This window comes from Podarcis filfolensis, assembly GCF_964270895.1.
Source record: "Podarcis filfolensis genome assembly, chromosome: 13".
Taxonomy (NCBI): domain Eukaryota; kingdom Metazoa; phylum Chordata; class Lepidosauria; order Squamata; family Lacertidae; genus Podarcis; species Podarcis filfolensis.
The window spans coordinates 50,671,512-50,696,976 of NC_139615.1; the positions used below are offsets into that span (position 1 = coordinate 50,671,512).

General features: G+C 45.3%; 2 protein-coding genes across 13 annotated transcripts in view; both read left to right on the forward strand.

Annotated features, from left to right (window-relative positions):
• Positions 1 to 5,060, forward strand: part of LOC310747981 (palmitoyltransferase ZDHHC11-like) — a 38,101-nt gene extending 33,041 nt beyond the window's left edge. For all 10 annotated transcript variants that reach the window (XM_083583469.1, XM_083583471.1, XM_083583463.1 and 7 more), the window contains 4 exons: positions 857 to 1,012; positions 1,258 to 1,379; positions 2,217 to 2,269; positions 3,677 to 5,060. In XM_083583469.1, coding sequence (XP_083439595.1) covers positions 857 to 1,012; positions 1,258 to 1,379; positions 2,217 to 2,269; positions 3,677 to 3,692 — 347 coding nt within the window. In that variant the 3' untranslated portion in view covers positions 3,693 to 5,060. The remainder of the gene's footprint in view (positions 1 to 856; positions 1,013 to 1,257; positions 1,380 to 2,216; positions 2,270 to 3,676) is intronic.
• A 5,691-nt stretch (positions 5,061 to 10,751) lies between these two features.
• TPPP (tubulin polymerization promoting protein) overlaps positions 10,752 to 25,465 on the forward strand; it is a 59,353-nt gene continuing 44,639 nt past the window's right edge. The window contains exon 1 of one of the 3 annotated variants that reach the window (XM_083583608.1): positions 10,752 to 10,929. The gene's annotated coding sequence lies outside the window, so the exon portion shown is untranslated. Of the gene's footprint in view, positions 10,937 to 25,465 lie in introns of all 3 variants that reach the window. The other 2 variants (XM_083583609.1, XM_083583610.1) reach the window with 2 other exon arrangements.

Consider the following 25,465-nt stretch of genomic DNA (forward strand, 5'->3'; position numbering starts at 1 on the left):
TGGCCACACAAAGTAGTATAAACATGTACTTGTTCTTTTCAAAATATAATAAAGTAAGACCCCAGCTGAGAGGACTTTCACAAGACTAATTCACCATGTAGGAAGGAAGATACCATTCAGGTGGGAAGGTTTTCATCTGTGAATTTGTCAAGTCCTATTTTAAAGCCATCTAGGTTGGTGGCCGTCACTGCCTGTTACCACCCTGTATGCAAGATTTCTTAGTGCAGGCAACGGTGCCAAATGGTTCACATCAATGCAACATATAATAATGTTACTACTGTCTGAAATCTGGAAATATTTTATGAGAGATTCACCATGTACTTCCATCAGATTCCAGTTTTCATGTTCTACATTTCTGAGTTTGTTGGAAATTTCCAATAACAAAGGATATAAGTTTGTAATTATGTTTTCATTAGTAAAACTGCCCAGAGTGGCTGGGGAAACCCAGCCAGATGGGCAGGGTAGAAATAATAAATAGTATAGTAAGTAAGAAGAATAGTATAGTAAGAATGTGAAAAATTTCATGCAATATTCTTTGCTGAATTTTATTGTGTTATTATCTTCCTGATTGGGTCATGCGAACTGCTATTCTGAATGATGCTTTGTATAGGGCAGAGGGGATGAGTTTATGGAACCAAGAGGGCGGTAGCCCAGAAAACCTTGGGAACCACTGCTTTAAAAGTGTGTTTCAGTCAATATTTCTTCATTCACTGATATCTGGCTGTTTGACCAGCATATACCCTTAGGGAACAGTTTCAAAACTCCTGCCATAGTATTAGTACAAAAGGGAACATCATTCATTTCATAATTGAAACCAGAATAAAATTACTTCTCCCCATTATTTTTTCTCCAATAGGTGTCACTAGAAATGGCACCTGGCTGGTCTTTCTTCCTGTTGCTCCAGTAGAGACTACAGCAGCTGGCATCCTGAGTGTAGCAATATTAACTGTGGTTTTGGGATCTGCTTCTTTCTTGCTGCTTGGACATTTGTTGACGTTTCATCTTTACCTCTGTAAGTAAAACAATTCTGAAAAACACAGGGCAGGGGAGTGCAAAAGAAGGGCTCAGTTTATGCAAAAGACAGGCTTTTATCCCCAATCTTAATGGTGCCCTGACTATTTTCTCACTAAAGGGAACGATGGTCAAAGATAATGTGAAAGCTCACTGAATTTGCTGACACCCATCTATCTAAGCTGCAAAGCTTTAGGGATTTATAGTTTTTAAATCTTAAAAAAGCACAAACTTCCATGTACGCAGTGAATAAAAAGATGAACACATATGAATACATGACTCGACATCGACCCAGGCTGTCTACCATATCTCGAGAAACAAGCACAGAGGGAACATCAGATACAACACACACAGTGGACTCTTTACAGGTAAGATCTTCTGTCCTCCTTAGATTTGCCTTTCCGTAGCATACCTGCTTCTAGTATATATTCATCTGGAAGATCAAATGTGTCGCCCTACTCAGGTGTTCGCCTCAATATGTGTGAATGAAATGTGCGGAGGAGGCAGATGTGTGCATGAAAGCCCCACCTCCAACATCTGCACATGCCAGTTCCATTTGAAACCTTCCCACATTGAGAGTGATCTGAAAGAACACGCTTAGAATCCTCCCCATGATCAGGAACCATATATTTTCAGGGCTCCCAAATCACAATGAGGATTTTGAGTTCACCTGAATGTGGTTAGGCTCCCCCTTCAGCAAGGGCGCTGACTTGGGCCCCAGATTATGGGTGCCCAATGGTGCCCACGACAGAACAAGACGCCCTCTATGAGAAGCTTAGGTTCTGTTTAGGTGGAGGAGAGGGGGGTCCGAGTGCTGTGGCCTCCTCCCCATGCTGCTTAAATTGCTTGCTGGTCCACTTGCCTTGACACTTTGCCCGCTGGGGCTCATGGTAGGCCATGGAGATGGCTCCTCTTGCTCAATTTATAGGTGGGGAAAGGGTTAACCCCTCTTTTTCCAACGCCTTGATGCAAACGGCACCACCGCTGAGTATGTTCAATGCTTTGAAGCTATGAAACATTCATTTCATGGATATCCTGCCTGATTTCCAATTTGGCCTTTAATCTTTCAGCTTTTGCCACGTGAATTCTAGACAACATTTAGAACATCTCCCCCTCTTTAATGCGCATTTAAACTTAAATCCTAAAAAGTAGTATCTATCCGGCACAGGAGCAACTCTCTTATAGGTTTGTGTTCACATTCTTAGGATGTAACTGAAGTAAGAAAACCAGATGAAATAGCACCCTCCTCTATATCAGGGTAAGTAAACAGATACACAGTTATTGTTTTACTGAGCCCAGTGTCCAATGAGCAAGTGAAAATGATTGCAACCAGAAAGAAGAAATCGGGTTTATTTAGGAATTTGCCTTTCATCAAACACCAGGTAAAGAAAACCATAGTAATAACGGCTGCATACACCTGCTTTCCATAGAAAATATTCTGACTCAGGCCTGATTCATATGTAACACAAAGCATGGTCCTGGGCTCAGACAAACCACTAAGCAAACCCAGCTTAGCTTTGGGAAGAGTTAAGGCAGGAGGACTGAGGAGAAGAGAAGAGCTTTGATTTTTCCTTTGAGCATCTGCACGCCTGCTCATTCATTCTTAGCCGTAGTTTGGCTTAGTGTTTTATGAGAATTGGCTAGTGGGTTATTTCTGTTCCAATTAAAATCCTCTCAAGCTTCAACTGCTTAGTAGAAAACACAGCCATTATATATGATTGACAGGTTGTGACCATAATGTAAGTAATCCATCTTGGAGTTCATTGCTCAAAACACAAATCAATTAATAATAATAATAATAATTTATTATTTGTACCCCGCCCATCTGGCTGGGTTTCCCCAGCCACTCTGGGTGGCTTCCATAGAAACCAAAAATACATTAGGGGCAGATTTTTTCTGGAAACAGAACAACAGAAATATCAATCTGATATTCCTTCTACCATCATCATAAAGTTGGCATACTTTAGTTGCACTCCCAACAGGAAGTAAAACAAGGCATAATGTGGACACACCACCAAAATGCCAAACAGCATGGTGTACCAACCATGTCCCCTCATTAGCCATATACAGAAGAGGTCAACCCATGCCTGGCAATGGGCAAATACTTCCATGGTGAGGCAACTCCATCACAGTCCATAGATATAATGATGCAACAACACCATCAACTTGTATGGATGCTTGAGTCTCCTTATCCTGCACACATAGTCTGCAAAGAACACACCTTTAGATACCCACACAGCCACAGCTCATTTCAAAGAAGCATGTATGGAGAATTCTAGGAGAAGTTTTAAGTCCTGCCGGAGAGTCAGTGTCCCTGTGGATGGGAGGAGCTTTCCTCCCAGAAAAGGGGAGGCGCAGGTGAGACCATAATTATCTCTTCACAGAACCACTGCAGTTGCTCAGAATTAAACAGTGCTGAGACAGGAAGCTGGAGGAAGGGGTTTTAGGTCACACCAGGGAGAGGATGTGGTCGTTTTTAAAATATCCATTTTCCACAAGTTTTGCATAGTTCTGGAAGTCTGCGTGCAAACCAGCTGGAATAAATTCAGAAGGCTGCACACGGTCTATTGGCTTGGTTGCGGCATATGCTCATAAGATGCCATCTCTGCCCAAAGGGTATCTGCAAGGGAATAACTTAAGTCTTTAATTTTGCTTTGCTCCCTAGAACTCATGCCAATTAACTGCACTTGATCAAGAACAGCATCAGGAACAGCTGGCTTCCTCAGAGATAGCCTGTGTAGCATTTCCAGAAGATTGCTGTGTTTCATCGATGTGAAATGACCATTGTATGCACTTGATTCAGCATAGCTAAAGGAAAGGTGGAATGCCAGTTCCTGCTCTCAGTTGGATCAAAACAGGACACTGAAATCACAAGAAGAGATGTTCCCTTCCTTATCCAAATCCTCATGCTTCTTTTGTCTCTGAGAAGGTGCTAATATGTGGAAGGCTGTGGCCAGTCAAAAGACCACATGTAAAGAACATGGTGGACTTGGAGGATGCGCCAGATCATACTTCTAGACGAGGTCTGTGTGTACAGAACTGATGAAATTTTGGTCTGGAGGTTCTCCATTCTATGATAATGAAGGGCTTGAAGTGTTTTTCATCAGCTGGCAATGCATTATATGAAGACCAGCTGATAACAGCTAAGGAGGAGAGGGTGAGGGTAGGCAGAGGGTGGCTGGATAGGATTGCAGTGACAGGAATCATTTTGAGGCCCATGCTGATGACCAATGTGTCTCCCAACTCTTGTCTCTATTTAATGGGAGCGGCGTGTGTTTCCTGAAGTTGTACTTCAAGTGTGAATGATCTCAGCTGAAGAGCCAGCAGATATCCACAAGGCAAGAGTAGCCGTTCACAGGTTCTTCCTTGCACAGAACCAGCAATAGCTACTGTTGTGAATGCATTTGAGAGTCTCTCCCTAGTAAATGGGAAGCTAGTAAATGGGTAGCAAAATATGTAGCAGATCACAGGATATAGAGAAGATAGCTTGGAGGGTAATCATTTGACATTGCCAAAAAGAGTAGTAAGTCTTAGAGTCAAAAGTATCCTCCACGTGGCATTGGGAAGGCTCCAATAAATTAGACTGATTTCTCCAAAATGTATTTATATAAAGTGTCACCGCAGAAAGTCCTGCTTATTAATGCCAGTTGGAAAATACTTTCCTTTTTGTCTCTACGCTGAAAACCAGTTTTTTTAAATAGAAAATGGATTGTGTATTTGATCCTTTTTTAAAATGCTATTTCTTATAAATAAATTATATGATTTTGTGGCATTACAGGAACATTTTAATAAACTCCCCCCATAAAACAACGCAAGAGTCTGTCTAGCCTAGTTACATATGTAAGATTGGGTTTACTTGACTAAAAATTACAGAGGTTGATTCTCATTTGCACTTTACATGGGGGAGTGATCCTTTAGATTGGAAAGTTTTCTAGGTTTATAATATGTGTACGATGAAAGGAAAATGTTATTGAATGAAATGTACTTGTTTTTTAATCCTCATTCTTTTCATAAAAAGCATTAAAGATAATAAAATTATTATTTTAAAATTGCCTTTCAAATATGGGGAGGAATATAGTCTATGAAATATTGGTGGCATATAAGGCAATTGTGTCATAAAGAGCCTAACACTAGGCTGCTTCGTTCTGGAGGTAAAGGTTGGAAAGCACATTTCTGAAAAATGAAAGTCACCCACAGCTTATATTAAAAGAAACACAGGAAATTAATTGCACAAGTGCATGTAGAAGAATAACTAGCCAAGCGGCATTGATTCTGACCCTTTGGAGTTAGCAGCAACCAGTTCTACGTGGCTGCTCTCAGTCTCTGGGAGCTTGTGACCAAGAACATGCGATCAGGGCTAGTAAATGGGGTTTTGCGAGGGTGTTTAGTGAGCTGGTTTGAGGGGAAGCCTGGAGTGCTAGGACACAAGAGACCTGGGCAGTGACCTGGAACACCTGTGCCATGTTTGTTTTCCTGCCTGAGGGTGTATGAAGTTACACCTGCAGCAAATGTAAGCTGGTTGCCTTGCTGGAAGAGAAGGTTCAGCAACTTGAGGCTCACCTCTCCAGACGTAGAGTCATCAGAGGAAGATATTCTAGATGGAGCAAAGCAGACTGTCCTGGATTAGTGATACTGTGGGGGTGGGACACCCTTAGAGAGGAGGAAGATCACTAAATGCAGGAAGCAAACCCCTGGAGGAATGTGGCACACAGAAGCAGGACTGTCAAGAAATGTGTTGTGTCTTTGGGGCAGTACAATTGATCCTGGGCCCTCCCCTTGGACCCTTAATTCTGGGCCACAGGAACAAGGACAGCAGTTGCAGGTCTCAGAACATACACAGATGGCTAGAAAAGGAGCAGTATATAGAAGGCTTCCTGCCACTGCCCAGAGGAGGATGTGATGTGCTGTGGTGGCAGGTGACTCCTCTGCTGATGGGACAGAGGTTGCAGTGTGCAGGTGTAACAAGATGTCCCAGGAGGTGTGCTGTCTTCCAGTTGCAAAGATTCAAGATGTGACAGAGAAGTTACCAAGTCTTATAAAGCCCATTGTCCATTACACCTCCCTCCCTCCCTTGTACCCCATGTGGGTACAAATGATACCACCAGACACATATAGCAAGGGACTATGAGACTATGGGTAGGAAGCTGAAGGCACTTGAGGCACAGGTGGTTATTTCCTCACTCCTTCCTGTTGAGTGATGGCCCTCAACAGGATGGCCCAGGAAGAAAGAGGAAAATACTGGAAGTAATACAGGAGTGCCTGGTGTGCCCTGGACCATGGGGTCACGAAGAGTCGGAAACGACTAAACAACAACAACAACTGGCTGTGCAGATGGTGTTGGGGAAATATTGGCTTCTTTGACCATGGTTCTCACTTCCATGAAGAAAGACTTCTGGCAAGAGATGGGTTGCACCTCCTAGAGGTTGGCAAGAATGTGGATTAAATTAGGATTAAATTTAGGTTTGTTTCATAATCAAATGCCCAGCCGAACACTGTTTTCTCCCATCAACTTGTTCTAATCAGATAGTTGAGGGGCAGAGTCCTTTGCCCCATTGTCAAGAACAGGAAGACTTTGCAGAGGGTAACTACGCAACTCAGTCATAACTTTTGATAACAGCAGCCTAGCAACTGGGATTTATAAACAGCAGCTGGAAAACACATTTCTTTCACCGTTTTGCTGAATTATTTGTTTTTAAGGCAGGGAACCTGGCACTCATTTTACATGCTTGTTTTTAAAAACACGAACGTCTTTCTCAAAAGCTGATAATACAAATATTCAAATGTGAATGGGGAACTTAATCTTGGAGGTTTGCCCTGTGCAGATGTTGAGGGAAAACACAGAGCTTTATCTTCTCGGGATGAGGAATGATCTCAACGGTAGCTGTGTTTAACAAAGAGATCTATAATGACCAGTAAACATAATCCAAACAATTGAATAACTGAACAGGGAAACTTTTCAGGGGAGGAAAAGACATAGGCTTTCAAATCTGTTAATTTCCCCCTCCCTTCTTTGGAATCTAGTGGTTTGGCCAAAGACAAAACTGAATTTTGCAATTAGCAAAAGCAATCAGGAAAAAAACTAAATAATAATTAGTATGCAAACATTTGTATCACCACCATGATGTTTATGCTTGCCAGTTCCCAGACTGAAAGCTGGAAATCTGTCAGGCTGGGTTGCTACACTGCCCACCCAGTGTTGCCTGCCTCAAGTTTTGAATTTTTTAAAACCAGAAGATTATGCAGCTGAAGTCTACAGAGAACTAGAGAAGTCTGCTAGTGTTCCTGAGCAAAGTGACTATTCATAGAAAAGGAACATAAGCCCTTTTGCTAAACAAGTGTAAGAGCTGGTGTAGCATACTGGCTAGGAGGCCAAAGATGCAATAACCCCACTTATTCAGGAGTAATTCTCACTGAATTCAATATGGTTTACTTCTGAGTAGAAGTGGTTAAGATTGGGCTATACATACATGAATCAGAAAGTCCTTCATTCAAATATCTCTTTGGCCACACACTCACTCAGTTGCCTTAGGCCAGAGATTTTTAATTTTTTGAGTCCATGGCTTCCTTGACCAACTACATTCTTTCTGTGGCAGCCCTATGGGGCTTAGCAGCCCAGTTATGGTCACTGCTTGCCTGCAGAGCTTGCAGCCTCTCACCCTTTTTTCAAACGCCCTCCCTTGTGGAGTGTTCCCTCAGCCTCTCTCCTCTCCCCTCTCCTTGGGAGTCCTCTGGGCAGCCGCAACTGCCACCCCTGGTCTCTCAGCTGCCCCCTCCGCCCCAAAGAGAGGTGACTTCTCACACTGCCCCACAGAGGCCTGGGAAGCACCCCCTGGCCAGCCCCAGAGGCACCATTCCTCTGTGGGGGCTTATAGCCAGAGCTGCTGCAACAAACAGCTGTGCAAGCCTTTGGGAGGCAGAGATGCGAGAGGGCATCAGAGGAGGGAGGGGAGGAAAGAAGGACAGAGGCCAGTGTTGCCAGGGTACCTCTGACCATCCTTCAAGGCACCTGAAAACCACTGCTTTCGGCACGCTACTCTTCCTGTCTGCATTATGGGGCTAATGCTAATCAATCTGGCAGAGTTGTTGTAATGATTGATGCTACAAGGTAATGTATATTACATGCTTTGAACATTCAAAAGCGCTATACAAATGTGCATTTTTGAACTGCTAATATTGTATACCAGTTCAAATGGAGCTAATTAAACCTTGAATGTGCCATTGTAACCAGAGCAAAATGAAATACAATCCATCCTGCCTTTTCTTCCTCTTTTTGATTGGTTGATATCCAGTATTGTATGAGTGGAATTCCCTTCCTATCCTCCTACCTGTAGCCTCTTGCCCTGCCTTCATCAGGGCGTCCCACCTTTACCTGCCGCACAACTGGCATTTTATGCATTATCCTACTTGTGTAGGGCAAGTGAATGTGGCCTGGGATGGATTCATGGAGCAAATTATGACTTTGGATAGCACTAATTCAGTCCACAGGGTGGCTTTGCCACACTGGTGCCTGGGATATGCCTTGGAATCTGTATATCTGGATTAAGGAGGCAATAAAATGGGACACCATTTTGATAAACACCATGCTCGTGTGCATGCAGGAGCCAGACTGAAGGCACATAAACTGTCACATGGAAGCACCCACAGATAGTTATCAAGTGTTAACTGGTTTAAATTGGCTCCTGATAAATGAAGTAAAGCTTTGGGCAGCAGCAAACAGGCCTCCATCACCCAGCAGGTGAGCCAGTTTAGAATGCAATGGACCTTTTGCTGGTCCAGCTCTGCCCACTCCCCAACTTGTTTCAGTGGTTTATACAGTGGTACCTTGGGTTACATACGCTTCAGGTTGCAGACTCCGCTAACCCAGAAATAGTACCTCGGGTTAAGAACTTTGCTTCAGGATAAGAACAGAAATCGTGCTCTGGCGGCGTGGCGGCAGCAGGAGGCCCCATTAGCTAAAGTGGTGCTTCAGGTTAAGAACAGTTTCAGGTTAAATACGGACCTCCGGAACAAATTAAGTACGTAACCAGAGGTATTGGCTTCTGTTCGTGGGGATACCCCCAACATTTGCTTCCACGCACCATTCCAAAAACTGCAGCAAGGAGGGAAAACTCTTATCCAAACCCCTTCCAACATTTGCTCTACCCATTAAAAAAATTCCTTAAAACTTGCTTCACTTCAGATGGGACAGAATCCTAGCTTCCTTTTTGGGGGTGGGCGGTAGGATTCTGTGGTCACTGATGACAGCAATTTTTTATCAGTTGTCTCCCCCTTGTTGCTGAGGATTATATTGTAAACTGCCTCATGATCTTTGGATGAAGGGCAATATATAAATTAAATACGTATGTAACTAAATAAAATAAGATTGCTCTTCAGTTCCGTGTACAGGAGGCTCCCTGTTTTATACATATGCAAAACTGCATCTGTCTTGATGTCTTCACAATAGCTAGTGCCAACAACTGGGCAAAAAGCATCCTGTATTTCAGAAGTGTTGGTAAGTAAGTAGTAAGCAGAGCATGCATTATGGATGAACTTCATTAATGTTTTCTAATCCCAATGGACCACAGTGGATTGCACCATTACCAGATGAGTCACAGCAGGTATGGGAAACACTGATCAGATTTTTGTTTATTCTAGTGTGTTTTAGTGTTCTCACTTTGTATTTTTATGTTGTGAACCACCTTTTGATCTTTGGGTGGTGTAAGAAAGAAGCAAACATATACTGTAGGTACAGACAACGCCGTTTTTATGCCAAGCAGGGAAATTGGCATCAGGGAAAACTGACTACTGGCTTATAGAAAGTAGGCATTGTGGCCTTACCAGTGCCATGAATGAAATTATGTTTTAAATTTTGCCCTGTTTCCAGGAGGAAAACACTAAATCATGTGAAGCCTGTTATCACTCCTCCCACCCCCACCACACATCACTGGATACCCTTGTTTAAAAGGTAGAACTGATTCTGGCAAGGATTCACAGGAGGAGGACACAGTTATTTTTAGTTTTTGTAGAGAGGTCCCAGCTGGTGGCTACTTACCATTTCCTGCCTCCTTTCCCACGTGTGTTGATGGCAGATTAAAAACCATGTTCAATTGGTTTTACAAAGTCAATAAAAGTACACCATGTTGCATAGAACCTGTAGATCCCGCCCCCCCTCCCGCTCCCCACTCGGGACGTTCGCTTTGTTTGTCTGGACAAATTACGTGTTTTACAATATTGCATTCCTGCAACCTGAGAGATTTCCATTTTTTTGCTACCACTAACTTAGCTGCTGTTAGCAAGGGTAAGAGAAGATCTTTCTTGCTTGAATCTCGACTCTGCCGAGTAAAGATCAGAGAGGCGGTTTTGGATCTGGGCTGTCTTGTCATCAGGGGCGGAATTTCCTTCCAAAGGGGAGAAATTCGGGGCTGCGCCCCCGCGCAGGAAGCCAAGACCCAGGTAAAGGCTATGCGCTCGGGCGGCATGCAGGTATGTATGTATATGGAGTCTACCGCCCTATACTCGTGGAGCTCAGGGCGGTTCACGACATAAAATGACAATATCAAAAGCACCCCCAAAGCTTCTTGGGCCTGATGGCTGGAGAGACTGGAGACGCTCCGTGCCGCAGCCACCTGCTGCCCGCGGGGAGAGCGCTCCGGGCCGGGCCGTCGGGGGCCGCGGGAGGGCGCGCCGAGGGCCAGGGCAGGCGCCTGGCTGGGCGGAGTCCCGCGCCCGGCCCCTCGACGGCCCTTCGCCAATGCCGGGCGCGCAGGGCGGAGCCGGCCGGCGCCTCAGAGCCGCGCTCGCCGCGCCTCGCTCAGCCGCCGCCGCCGCCGCTGCTGCCGCGGACGCTTCTTCTGCCGGGGGCTCGGCGCGCCCGAGTCCGGGGCCGAGAGGGGGCAGCGCGGACGGGCGGGAGCCCCGCGGAGCGGAGAGGTAAGCGGGGCGAGGAGCGGGGCTTGGCGGGACTGCGCGCCTCAGGCAGCGCCGCCTTCCCGGGAGCGCCCGCCAGTTCCGGGTCCCCGGTGGCCTTTTTTGGGCTGCGGCGGCCAGGCGGCCGGCCCCCCACAGCTCCGCGCCCGGCCGCCGAAGGCTGCGGAGTCCGGCCGGCGGGAGGGAGAGGCGCCGGCAGCCCCAGCGCGGGTTGCGCCTGCTGCTGCCGCTGCCTCTGGGCGCCCGCGCCGAGGAAGGCGCTGCTGGCCGGCCGCCTCCCGGGCTGCAAAACGAAAGCGCCGAGGCGCGCCCGGGCAGGCGAGGGAGGGAGACGCCGCTTTCCCCCTGCTGAAGTTCGCGTCTCAACATTGCCGGGCTTTGCCTCTGAGCGCCCTCTTCGAAGAGAGATCCCGGCTGCATGCGAGGAGAGAGATGGCATTCTTTGAAATGGCAGGAGCCTTCTTGCAATGAAAGGGACGGATCCCTGTGGACCTCTTGCTCGGAGATGTGCACCCTTCTGCTCTAAGAGATCTTGCTTTAAAAAACGGACTCCCTTTCTAGATCCTTTCTGCCCCTCAACCCCAGAGAAATCTGAAAGATTTTGCTGGCAAATAAACAGCTTCTTCCTGCAAACAGAAGCTGCACTCCTACACGAGGGGGGTGGATGGTGGTGGCACCTGGGGGGCGGCGGAATGTGTGGATGTGAAGGGGGAATCTTTAGGTTCTTCCGAGTTATGGCTTCTAGATTTTTCTGGTGTTTTTCTAGGTGCTTCAGTGTTACGTAATAGATCTTGAAAACGGGAGTCTGTGTCAGACTCGCTGAGGACCCCCTTCCCTTTCCCCTTCCATTGCAGTGTTTATCTTTCATTTTCTGGGGAAGAAGGTTCCTGAGAAGCGGCTGTCAAGCAATAGCTGGGTGGCGGCAGCAGCAGCAGTTGAGGATCCTTATGCGTGTGTTTCACAAGGGAGAATTAATTCGGCACCTTCCCTGGAGGTAGCAGGTGCAATGGAAATGATTCACACTGGATCCTTCGGTTCCACTTTCCGATTGCATTCCCGCCAGAGGGAGAGCAATATTTACTCATTTCCTCAGCATGTTGCTGTCTGTGCACAGCACCTGATCTGGCCTGCAGTCCTCAGACCTGGCCGTTTCAGAGCAAGCCCCTTGCGTCAGGCAGGGAGATTGCAGAGAGAGGGAGCTGGAGGACTGGGGCAAACCCCCAAAACACGGGGGCTCAGGTGGTCTTGTGTCCTCTGCGGCGGGGGGGGGGGGCAAGATCTGTTGGCACACAGTCCCTGAGGCCCTTTCCCTGAATTTTCCGCTTTCATTCTTTTACAGCCTTTTGATTTACACAAGTCAATAGAAGGGAAAGGCAGGCAGGCAGGATTCTACCTTGTTATACAGTAACACGCCCCCCCCCCCTTCTGCCTTCTAGTAGGCTGACCAGTGAAGACAAAAGCACTGGGGTGACTGGACTAAATGCTTAGGTGTTTGCTACTTGTATCTTATATTTGCAGGGTAACTGAACTATATCTTAGTAAATAACTGTAAAGGGTAAATATATCTTGTGTTTTGATGTGTCATGCCCTATCTGGGTGTTCAGAACCACATCACAGGAAGTGTGTGAGGGGGGCTGCGCATGTCTGCACTGTGTCCCAGCAACCCCCTCCCCCCAAAGTGCTCTCTGTGTCTTCAGTGAGCAGCCATGTTGGGTCTGACCCTCTGACTTGGAGGATCTTTGCACAAGTAAAATAAACGATGGCTGGTTGCAGTGATCTGGGTGCTAAGGAGAGCCACTCTGCACAAGCTCAGAATCTTTTTTTTATTATTTCAGGACAGTTGCAGCACTGGAAAACCTCTGGAGATTAGATTGTTTTTATTCTGCCTGTTACAGTTTTGGCCTGGTTCTTGCTAAGGTGGCAAAACCTGTGCCTGAAGGGTACTATTTTATAGTGTAGGTGGAGGCTCGTTAGAAGGAATGCATTACCTGCACATAGAAAACTGGTATATCAAGGAGAAGACTAGCCTAGAGCCCTTCTCTCATTGGCAGGCTGGTTTTCTGTGTGCTGTTAACCACCTGCTTGGTTTGTTCATAGGGAAAGAAGAGCAGTTTCTCAGAACTTTGTAAAGTTAAAAACTTTGTAGTTGATGAATCTATTACTAGGGAGATCTAAGTAACCAAAATTACATTCTTATGCCATTTCCATATGATCTTAATACAGATTAGTTTTTGTCTACAAGGACAAAGTGGTTCCTCCACTCTTTCAAATGACACTCAAGTGTGGTAGTTCTGAGTTCTATTGTCTATTGTGTTCCGATACAATAGTTATTTCAGAGAGCTGAAGAGTGATCTAAGATAGGCATCGTTGCCAATGGTGTGCATGCTCATCCCACTGTAATGTCTCTTCATAGGTTTGTAACTTTTTGGGGGGTAATTCAGAAACCTGCAAACTCTTTTTAACCAGAGACAACACTGGGTGCTTCCATGCCTGCCTTTCATGTGAAATTGTTATATGTACTAACTTTTAATGAAGTATCCACACAAAGCCTTCATCCAATCATTGTCTTCCTTTATTTTCCCATGGTGCTTCCACCTTTTCCCAGGCAGAAGAAGGTCCTCCTCTTCCCAGAATGGAAGAGTTTGTGCTGTTTACACAGTTCTAGATGCCTTCAGTGTTACTCCTCCATACTTTTAGAAGGGGGGTGACACATCCAGAAAGGGGGCCTATTGCAGCTCAGCACACATTCATAACAGGATTTCTGGCAGGTGCCATTTCATGACTGTATCTAACTAGGCCTAAACGCATACCTCTCTCGTCTCTTTAAATGAATGAGAAAAACCATAATGCCTTCACATTACGGTAGTGCACTTGTGTATGTGAGTTTATTGTGGGTTTGTTGCCACTCATGCTTGCAATTTAGTTTTTGCAGCATCTCTATGATGTCCTGCTCATCAAAACACCATCCCACATCTCCTCCCTTTAATTCGTATTTATCATTTCTGCAGGTTGTTTTTTAAAAATGTGTTAGGTATTCCTCATATTTCAATGGGGAAGAAAATGGGGTGCCATTTTGATGAGGGTGATACTGTGTGGACACTGCAAACAAACACAACTCCAGAGTACTGATGAATCAACAATAAACTCACATAGCTGTATTCTTATTTTTATTTAAACTATTTATTACATGCTCTTGGGTCCATAGCTCCATCAGCATTGGTGCTGAGTCTCAGTGCCACTATAGAGAATGCCCTCTCATGTCACCTTGTACTGTATCTCAGGGGATAGAGGTGCAAGCTTTCAATCTCCTCTGGCAAGCAAAATATGACGAACAGCACATGCAAGCTTGTTAATGTGGTGGGAATCCATAATCTCCCTGAAAAACTGATCCATAGGCCCAGCAGCTGCTTACCCACAACTCTCCTCATCCCTGGCCATTGGCCATGCTTGCTGGGCAGCAACATCTGAAGAGGCAACTTAAGTACTGGCACTTAGTGAGACCGTATGAATGTTTGGGCTCACACCCGCTTTGCCCTGCCCAGTCCTTTTTGCTGCTGCACTGCGCTGCACCAAGGTTTGGCTTGGCTCGTCATCCAACTAGGATTCATGGTTAAGCTCTTGCCTCACTATTTGCAAGCAAGAATAAACGTTCATGATACTGTCCAGCAGCAAAAAGGACTGGGCAGGAGCAAAGTGCCTGCAAGCTCCTCTCCAGGAGTCCTCATGCTCCTGTAATCTTGCTAAGCTGCAGTTTGGTGTAGCTCAATGTGCAAAACAAGCTAGAAAGTAGCTATAAGGATAAGAGGAGAGATGCCCACTTTGGCTGCTTTGTGCTTTATGGTGGTTACCTGGAACATTATTCTTTGCTTGCTAGGACAATGCAGACTACTATTTTGCTTTGAAGTGCTTGAAATGAGTTTTTGCAGGAGCCGAACAAGCGTTGCCTGGAACCAAACACAGGATGTTAGCTCTGTACTGAAGATATTTTGTGCTCTGTTATCTCAGGCTCAGAAAGGCACCCAGCTAGAGAGGATGGTTATGTAGGAGGGGAGAAGTGATGCAGCATGTGAGCATGAGACACGTACAAACAAAATTGTTTAGAGAAAGCTGTCATGACGAGTTCTCCCGAGAGCAGGGAGCCACCTACCTGCCCATCAGCTGATATAGAAATAATGTCTGATGACTTTGATGTCCTGCATGTGTCTTGCATAGTGCTCCATGAGACCCTCTGAAGAAGCCCCTTTCAAAGGATGGCAGAAGCACTCTGAAAGGGGCTTCCCAAATCCCACCCCTTAATTGTAGTCTCTTCCTAAGTCCCTTTTCATCTTGGCCAGCACCTTGAAAGGGACTTAAGCAAGACCTGACAATCAGCTGATCCTAGAGAATCCACTCTCCATTTCTCCCCCTTGTTTTGTGTCTCTGTGTGCATCTTTTTTCCTCATTGGTTATCTTGGTGCTGAGATTTGCTAGCATAGGTAGATGACTGAATATGTAATTAGGATTGGTGTCTTGAACTGCAAAACATGGCTTGCATATTCTGCCTCCCACTGCAGCTCAGTGCACCATTTGATTCCTGTTTTCTATAAAGTCCTGAAACATTTAACGCTATCCTATATTAGAATGCTAACAGTAGCAGTTTGGAGACTGAGGTCACGTTTACCCCTGTGATATTGGTATCTATCACAGGATAGATGATCCATCTGTACAGTACTGTTGCTTGTCCTCAGGCTTGCAAATAACCACTAGCCTGCTTGCCTGCTGGAGTGAAAGAATATTTTCCAGCCAACCAGGTTGGAAAGCTTTTGCAAATGAGAGGGCAGTTTATTCTTCTTTTATTTCGGGCTGTCAAAAAGACCCAGCATAGGTGTACATGAGCTGGTGTGCTAGGAAAGCTGCCTTGTGCCTTTGCATTTACTCCTGAGAAGAGATGCAGGCCTTTGCTATGTTCTGCTCTACCTTGGTCTGACCATTGGAGTTGTTTTACATGTCATTATCAGCACCATTTCTGTTCCTCCAAGCAGCTGAGAATATATGGTCAGGTCAGCTGATTTATTTAGGCAGTTTGAGCTTCTTTCCTCTTGCCTCAGAATAATTCCTGTGAGTTTTGGAAAGAGGCCAGTAAAGCCCATGTAGCAAATTGCTATGATGCTTCCATTTTTACTCTTATTTGCAGTGTACTTTTTAATTTACTTTATATATTAATGTGCTTTATGTATTATTAGCTTGTTCCATAGCTGTCAAGTGTCCCTTATTTGAAGGGACAGTCCCTTATTCCAGGGCCATGTCCCGCTGCTGTCCCTTATTGATGGATGTCCCTTAAATGTCCCTTAAATTTCAAAGGAAGCAGCTCCTCTCCCTCCCTCCCTGCCAGCCAGGGAGGAGGGAGGCTCCAACTGTGTTGCTTGGCTGTGTTGCTCACCCAATAAGAAGTCTAAGAACGACCGGGGGGGGGGGGCGGTGTGGAGCTTGCATGCCTTGTGTGTGGCTAGTTAATGCGAGCTGAGGGGGGTTTTGAATGCTGGACGCCATTTTGTTGCACATGCTGCTGCAAACTTTGCAGTGCAAAGCCAGGCCGGGGAGCCATCTTAAGTTGAGGCTGCATAGGCCTTGTGGTGCATGTGATTCAGATTCTATTCAGTTGAACCTCTGGTTACAAAGTTGGTTGGACAGTGTTCTCGAAGCTACCAGCATGAGTTTGACCAGACTGCAGGAGGACAGGAAGGCTGGAGTGCCTGGAACAGGTGAGGCTGCAGGTCCCTTATTTTGGCTGCTGGTCCCTTATTTTCAAGGCTGCTGGTCCCTTATTTTCAAATCTGTAAGTTGACAGCTATGGCTTGTTCTATCTGAAAGATACTTTTTATAGGCATTTATCAGCATAGATACTGTATGGTGAAGTTTATGTAGGTTGATATTTTTTAAAAAAACAACAACATTTAACCTGAAATTGATTCCACAGATTTTGTATGTAAATGTGTTGTATAATTTCAAATTTTAAATAATATTTCCATTTCCATTTTGTTGGAGGCATGTGGGGAATGTGTAGCATTTGAACAGTAAGTTACTTATTTTAATTTTCTAAGAATTTCTGTTACAAAAAGGAGAGAAGACTGGCCAGTTTTTCAAGGAGCCCTGTAGCACCTTGAAGAGTGAACATTCTTTTGTGGCATAAGGGTTTTATGTTTTCTACTTGTAGGGTAGAATCTACTTCTTAGATGCAGCTTTTTCCAAGCTGAATCAATGAAGCTTCTGACTGTGGTTTACTTTTGATCAGAATTCACCACAAGACCACATTTTAGGCATGTAGGCTCCTTGGTTTAGGATAGTGACTTGTTTCCTATTTCCTTCATCAGCCTCCATGACAAACAGTCTGACCTGATTATGCTAAAACAAGAAACACTACTATGCTCTTAATGCCTAATGAAAAAACCCAAAATTTGGCAAGATAAAAAGTTCACGTGGATTGTTCGTTAACACTTCCATAATGTTGGGGATTTTTAATTTTAAAAATGAACAAAGGTTCACAAGGGCAGGTTGTGGAAATGCTTGTGTGTGAAATCATATGAATCACCTTGTGTGTGAAATCATATGAATCATGGATTGGTAGGGTAGCAAGCTAGCTAGGCCAAAATCCTTATTCCATTTGCAGACAGGAGATACAGAATAGCCCTAGTGACCACAGTAAACCTGAGGTCCAATTCACACATTGTGGTTTTTCTGGTGTACACCTAAGATGCTCAGAGTGTACACCTAAAGCCTGATGTGTTTTTGCAGACACATATGTCATACATTTGTCAGATTGCAGCTCCCTTTTGAGCGGCAAATCTAGGTTTGTTTCTATGTCAGACATGAAGCTGCCTTGAGTGTCCCTATCGGACTTCCAGACATAGATACCAAACAAATGCAGCATCCCCTGGGACTGTAAACATCAACTATTCAACAGGTTGGATTCTGACAACCAGTATTCTTATCCAGTGGCAACTGGTCACAGTCCTCATGCAGTTGAACCCATGAAGAATTTTGGCCTCCACCAAAGAATGGCTCCCTTCACTCTTGCTTGCAACAGCCGTGCTCAGCACAGAGTGAGAGAAACATCCCAGGCAGAGGTAGTCTTCTCTTAAGACTATAGGAACTTCTTTGCTGGATCACATCAAGGTGCAGCTTTGAGAAGAGTTCTGCTTTCAGCAGTGCCCAGATGTCTAGATGCTCACAAGCAAGGCCTCCACTTACCGTATTTTTCTCTCTATAGGACGCACTTTTTCCCCTTCAAAAATGAAGGGGAAATCTGTGTGCGTCCTATGGAGCGAAGACGCCATAGCCCCGCGACCCTCTCCCGGCTGGAGAGGTGACGCGCGGCTATGGCAGGAGCCTCCATAGCCGCCCGCCACCTCTCCAGCCGGGAGAGCGCGTGTGGGGCTAAAGAAGCCCGGCTTACTCTCTCCCGGCTGGAGAGGTGACGTGCGGCTATGGCAGGAGCCTCTCCGCTGCGCCTTTCCGCTGCTCCCTGACCTGCTCTTTGGGGCTGATGGTGGGCTTCCCCCCGCCAGCCCCAAAGAGCAGGTCGAAAGGAACCTTCCAAGGTAGCCGCCTGAACGCACCTTAAATGGCACCTTGTTTTAGAGCGGGAAAACAAGAGGGGGAAAATTCTCCCACTCTCTGCGCGGCGCCCCCTGCCGCTTCGCTGAAGGGGCGCTGGGCAGAGAGCGGAATAATTTTTTTCCCTTGCTCTCCCCCCTTTAAACAAGGTGCATCCTATTGTCCGGTGCGTCCTATGGTGCGAAAAATACGGTACTGCTTGCCTTCAGTATCACCCCTGAAGATAAGTCAGGCATGTCCACTTTCAACTTGTGTCCGGCCCTGGCAGCTGCAAGAACAAACAGGAATAACAGACTGACAGCACTAGCTGGGTTTGGATTGCAGGGACCAGACCTGAGAGTCATCTACATCAGCCTTGGGTCATCTGGAAGGGCCAAATATTCCATCAGGTGATAGGCCACCACACCATTAGAAACATTTCCCCATCTGACATTGTCCCACAATGTGGTGACTCTGCAAAACTGACTTCTCCCTTGGAAAGCTGGTTCTTCACCCTGGGTTCACCCCAAGGCACCCTTCATGCAATCTTGTCAAGCTTCACCAAAATTTAAATTTGGGTATCAGCAGGACTTTTTTCAGCCCAAACTCACTGGAAGTCGGTTTGGCACCTTTCAGAGAAAAAGGGAGTCAGTCATGGTGAGTTTTGGCGTGTCTTTTTCTAGAAAAATAGCGCTAGATATCAGAATTTTATGGTTTTTAGCCCCCCACCTCAGCTCCACAATTAGAAAAAGGCTTGCAAACTGGTCACCTGTGGTGAGTAAGGATCAGTGGCAAGTACACGATCAGGCAGGGAAGTGCTGCAGATATTGGTAGCTCTTGTTCTTCAGGCTGATTAAGGTAATCACACTTCAGCTTTGTATTCATTTCCACCTCAGTGTTGAAATGGGATAGAGCACAACTGTTTAATTAACTTGTAACAATATTCCATAGAACTGAATTTAACAAGGTGGGGACGGAGTGGGGGATTAAACGGTCAGATTGCAGAAATTCAATAGAGCCAGGAAAGTGAAATTGACACCCTGAAATCTCTCTCTGATGTCTTCAAGCAGTCACCACCTCTTCAATTTGCCTCTGACACACACACACACACACACACACACACAAATGCAGCAGCTGTGCAGCACCCTAGAGCTGTACAGGGCAGCTGTTCAGAGCTCACTAAAAGAAACAGTGATCCTTTTCTTTATCAGTGCTAATGTTTACTACGAGACCCAGGGATGCGTTTAAAGTCATCCATGTAAATGCTGATCCTTTGTGACACCATTTGGCTGCAACAGGGGATGATGGCCTGGCTGCTCTTCAGTAGTCCAGGGCACACACAGCATCTAGTTTCATGCAGGATTTTCAAGCAAATCCTGAAGGCCTTTTGCTGGTTCCTTTCTAATTTGCCATCTAATAAAAACCAAAAACAGATTATGTCCAGTTTCGGCAATGCCTTTATCTAGAAGCTCTTGGGGGGGGGGGGCTGTGTTCATACGGAATGAGTGGCCAGCCTTCCCTCTTGGAGCTGGGCAGGGTTTCCTTACTGCTCCATTCGTCTGCTGCCATTCCTCCAAGGAGCATGCACCTTTCCCCCCTTTCATTCTCACAACAACCCTGTGAGGTCGGTTAGGCTGAGACAAAGTGACAAACTCAGCTTTACAGTGGTACCTCGGGTTACAGACGCTTCAGGCTACAGACTCCGCTAACCCAGAAATAGTACCTTGTGTTAAGAACTTTGCTTAAGGATGAGAACAGAAATCGTGCTCTTGCAGCACGGCAGCAGCAGCAGGAGGCCCCATTAGCTAAAGTGGTACTTCAGGTTAAGAACAGTTTCAGGTTAAGAATGGACCTCTGGAACGAATTGAGTTCTTAACCTGAGGTACCACTGTACTAGCAAGTGACATGGTTAAGCAAAGATATTAATCCTGCAGTAGCAAGCTTCCGCACTGGTCTGCAGTAGCTCTCAGGATCTTTCGTTGAGACTGGTCAGGTTGTTTCTTATTGAGCAAATCTCAGATTCTTTGCCTTATAGGCACTTAGGCTTTTGTCACATTTTGTTTGGTGCTATTTGCTAAACTGCATGGACAAAAAGACTATTCAGACCGATCTCAGATGGACCACAGTTTATTTGCACAGATCAACCGATCCTTTTCCCTTGCATGAAGCACCTCTGTTAACGCCACATAGGTAGCTCTCAGGGTACTTTGGGATGTTTAGCCAGATACGGCAATGGGAACGTGCAGTCACACTCACAAAGTCCCACAAGCTTCAGTCTTGTCTCCAACCTTTAGCATCTCTATGACGCTTCTGGGTGGCGGGGGAGAATTGAAAATAACAACAACGGTGTTGTTGTTGTGTTGTTTAGTTGTGTCCAACTCTTTGTGACCCCATGGACCAGAGCATGTCAGGCACTCCTGTCTTCCACTGCCTCCCGCAGTTTGGTCAAACTCATGCTGGTAGCTTCGAGAACACTATCCAACCATCTTGTCCTCTGTCGTCCCCTTCTCCTTGTGCCCTCCATCTTTCCCAACCTCAGGGTCTTTTCCAGGGAGTCTTCTCTTCTCATGAGGTGGCCAAAGTCTTGGAGCCTCAGCTTCACGATCTGTCCTTCCAGTGAGCACTCAGGGCTGATTTCCTTCAGAATGGATAGGTTTGATTTTCTTGCAGTCCATGGGACTCTCAAGAGTCTCCTCCAGCACCAGAATTCAAAAGCATCCATTCTTCGGCGATCAGCCTTCTTTATGGTCCAGCTCTCACTTCCATACATCACTACTGGGAAAACCATAGCTTTAACTATACGGACCTTTGTTGGCAAGGTGATGTCTCTGCTTTTTAAGATGCTGTCTAGGTTTGTCATTGCTTTTCTCCCAAGAAGCAGGCGTCAACAGTGTTACCAATATGCAAATGACCCCCAGATATATGCCAGCATTTCATCAGAATTAGGAGATGCTGTTGAAGTGCTGGACCAGCTTCTGGTCTCAGTTATGGGCTGGATGAGGGTCAGTAAGCTGAAAGTAAATCCCAGGAAGTCTGAGGTTCTGTGGATCAGTGGTTTATAGGTTTGGGAATTAGGGAGTTGGCCAGTTCTGGATGGAATAGTGCTTTACCTGAAGGACCAAGTTTGCAGCTTGAGAGTGCACCTTGGTTACACATTATTGCTGGAGGAAAGCCTTCCCATATCCAGCTGGTCTGTCCAGCTATAGTCATTCCTGGAGTAGAACATCTTGACCTCAGGTACCCATGTACTAATATCCTCCAAATTTGATCACTGCAATGTGCTTTACGTGGACTGCCCTTTCTGGCTGCTTGACAATGTGAGACAGGGCATTGTTAGGGATGGCCCTCTGATTAGGAAACCATGACCTCATTTAGCACAAGATGAAAACTGTTTTGTTTACCCAGGCCTTTGAAATGTAATCAGCCTTATTGCTGACAGTGTTACTAGGAACATAATCAGCTGCCTCCTGTAGAGTCGGACCATTGCTCTGTTTGGCTCAGTTTTGTCCACACTGAGTGACAGCAGGCTCTTCAGAATTTGTGACTGGGTTTCCCCCCTGTGCTGCCCAGAAATGCCTAGGATGAACTGCGTGTAAAGCAGATGGTCTACCATTGAGCTATGGCACTTCCCATCGTGCATGTTGTTTTTGTGTTAATGCTAGTTTGTATTGTTGTGCTGTGTTACTTTGTGCAGCCGTTGGGAGAGCGGGTGGGAAATAAATACTGTTGGGAGAAAGGGTGAGGAAATAAATACATCTCTTCCAAAGCAGATATAGTTTCATAGTTCTTTTTTGCAGTGTAGGGGAAAGCATGTTATGTAGGATTTTCTTATTTTTGATTACTCTCTGCAAATGTCTTATAGAGAGCTTAGGGCAGCTGCAGAGCTAGACCTGCTTTGCCCTCCCCAGAGTGGTAACACAGACAAGGCAATTTGGAAAGAGGTTCTGTATGGAACTACAAAACCCCCATGTAAACTAACATGTTGTCTTGCCCCCCCAATCGGTCCCCAGCCATGATGTGCCCTTTGAAAAATCAGTAAATTCTCTTTAGGATTTCCTTTCCTAAAGGGAGCCTTGGATAACCTGTGTTCTGAGAAGAACTGCAGCAGCTGACAGTAAAATCAACTGTGTGTGTAGCGTAGAAACATGTCTCTTAATTCAGCCCTGAGCAGAACTGAGAAACAGGCTGCATTAACGCTGATTCTTACTGATGCTTATAAAAATTGGGCCAGAGATGCATTCACAGTGATGGCCTTAAGCTAATCATCCTCTGAATTAAGAGAAAACAACTATTCTCCTGCGTCTGCCCATCCCACCCAGTTTTTCTGAGTATGCTTTGTCAAAAGATGGAATGAAAATACCAGTATACTGTAGGATACTGTTTTCAGGAAATTTCTCTGTGCAAGCCCTCTATGAAATGAGCAGGAGCTGCTGCACAAACTGTTGCTGATTGAATTTGATGCCCACGTCTGCATTGGGTGGGAATGTCTGTTCCCATTTAGTACTGCAGGAACACATACAGTGGGACCCTCCAGTTTTTAAGCATATGGGGGAAAACTATCCATTTCTTTCCTTTCCACTCCCTGTATTCTCAGCAGCCAAAGCAATGGTGGGAGTTTTCACTGGAATACGTGGTCCAGGCTTCCTGTGTGTTCGACCACAAACTTGAGGGGGAAATTGCCAAAACTGAGCAAACTGCTCATTTTTCAGAATTCCCCATCTCTCCCGCCTTTGCATATTGCAGAACTGGTACAAATCAGGGTGTAGCTCTTATTCTGATAGATGTCTGATATGGAACTTTCCTTTATTGTGCATTTCCTGGTAAGTTCTTGACTATTGCAGACTGACATTCAGGATGACAGTTCAGAAACTTCAGCCGGCCCCAGATGCAGCCTTGTCAGGAACTATCTATGAGGAGCACACTAGTGAGTTGTGACCACAGAATAGGATTATAGGTTTGGTGCTAAATTATAGCATCTGAGGCACAGTTGACCTGTTCCAGAAACAAACTTGGAGGCGGCTTCTAGTGAATTCTTTCCCCAGAGTAGATTTCCTGGTTGATTCAATTAGTGCTTTAAGAGAGACATTAAATGCATTTATTTTCTACCAGGCCTTTTAAGATTTCAACTGAATATTAGTTTTAAACATGGGATTTGTAACAAATATTGGTGTGTGGAGTGTTCCTATTCAAGGTTTCCTGACAGTGAGTCAGCCCTGCTCTTTTCCAGGATACCCTTTTTTCTGTGTTTTGTGGCCAAAGCATGCTCAGCCCTCGTAGGTCTCTGGGGTCTTTTTGCTTTTGCCCCCTTAGGTCACCCCAAAAACTTCTGCACTTCTTCAAACCTTGGAGTTTCCCTGAGCCTCCTGGTCTCTTTCTTAGCTAAATAATAATAATAATAATAATAATAATAATAATAATAATTATTATTATTATTATTATTATTATTATTTATACCCCGCCCTCCCCAGCCAAGGCTGGGCTAAGGATCCACACTCAGAGAATGTGTTTGCTACTAGCATATACAGGATCTCCCGTTTTTATGATATATAGTGTCCTTCCAGCTGCATCGTTTGCTGCTTCTTGGCAGTTTTTATTTGTGTTTTATTGTGCTTCTTTTTATCTAATGTTGTGAGGCACTTTGAGGACCTTTGCTGACAGAAGGTGGAAATTAAAACCTTTATATATGAACCATTTCACTTGCAAAGGTTTGTAATTCTTGTTGGTTGAGTAATACTGGGGAGAAAATTGTGTGACCCTAAATTGCTGCAGTCTTAGCAATTTACATACATTGTGCTTGATGAACCCTGGCTGGAACAAGTATCTGTTGTACAGTGACTGGAATAAATTGTACAACCACTATCCTTACCCGGCCGTTACCCACTTCCACCCTTATCTGTCCTGACATGATCTCTGTAGTTGAACTGTTGATGGACTTGTTGTCCTCTGTGCCTGTCTATGCTGAAAACAAGACTTCCATTGTACTCCTGACCAATCTATGTCTGCTCTGTCTAAAATGGAAGTCTGTCACTTGACAGGTGTCATCAGACGTGTCATCTGAATGTCTTCTGGGGCAGAATGCTTTGGGAGGTTTTAGGTGAGAGAGGGCACCAGGAAACCCATACTGTTGAGCAGTAGGATTAGTTCTGTTGCTGGTTGTGCTAGCAAAGATGATGGCAACAAAATTTAAAAACAAGTGTCATGGGAAGATAATGTTGCACACTTCTTTTCATGCCTGACGAACTTCTGGGATTTAAGTACACCAAGGACCAGAGAGCTCCCTGGGCCAGATTCCAGCCTCAGACCCTGAGCTCCTCCTCAGAAGCCCTGGCTGCTGGACAGGAGGTACATTGGGGAGACAGAATCTTCCATGGGTGATAATTTCTAGGATGAAAAGCTTCTGGCAGAAATAGCAGCTATGGTGAATCAGCAGTACACCATGCATTATTAGAGCAGAGAGGTGAATTAGAGCAACTTCCGAGAGTTTGTGGGAAGAAGAGTGATAATTACCGTATTTTTCTGTGTATAAGACTAGGTTTTTTTCTTTTTAAAATATGTTTAAAATTGGGGGTCGTCTTATACATGGATACAATCTCCCCCCATTTTCTTTATTTGGAGACCCCTAAAACAGGGCATGTCTTATACACGGGAAAAATATGGTAATTGTGGTTGATAACGTACAGAGACTAGAAAAATACACCAGGCCTATAAACATACTGTAATTTTAAAAGCCTAAATAGTTAAAATAGCCATGCAGAATACTTGCAGTAGGTGCACATACGTTTTTCTTGCTTGCCAGATATAGAGGAGGGAAGAGTAGCTCAGAATAGCCACTTTCAAAGTGGCTAGAGTTTTGGGGAGGGCTTTCCAAAGCAGGTGGGGATGTTGTGTGGCTCACCTCGTAAAACTGACCCCTGCTTAGCAAGGCAGATTGCAAAACGGTGGTTTACCTGAAGATTATGATTGTTCTAATGTTGGG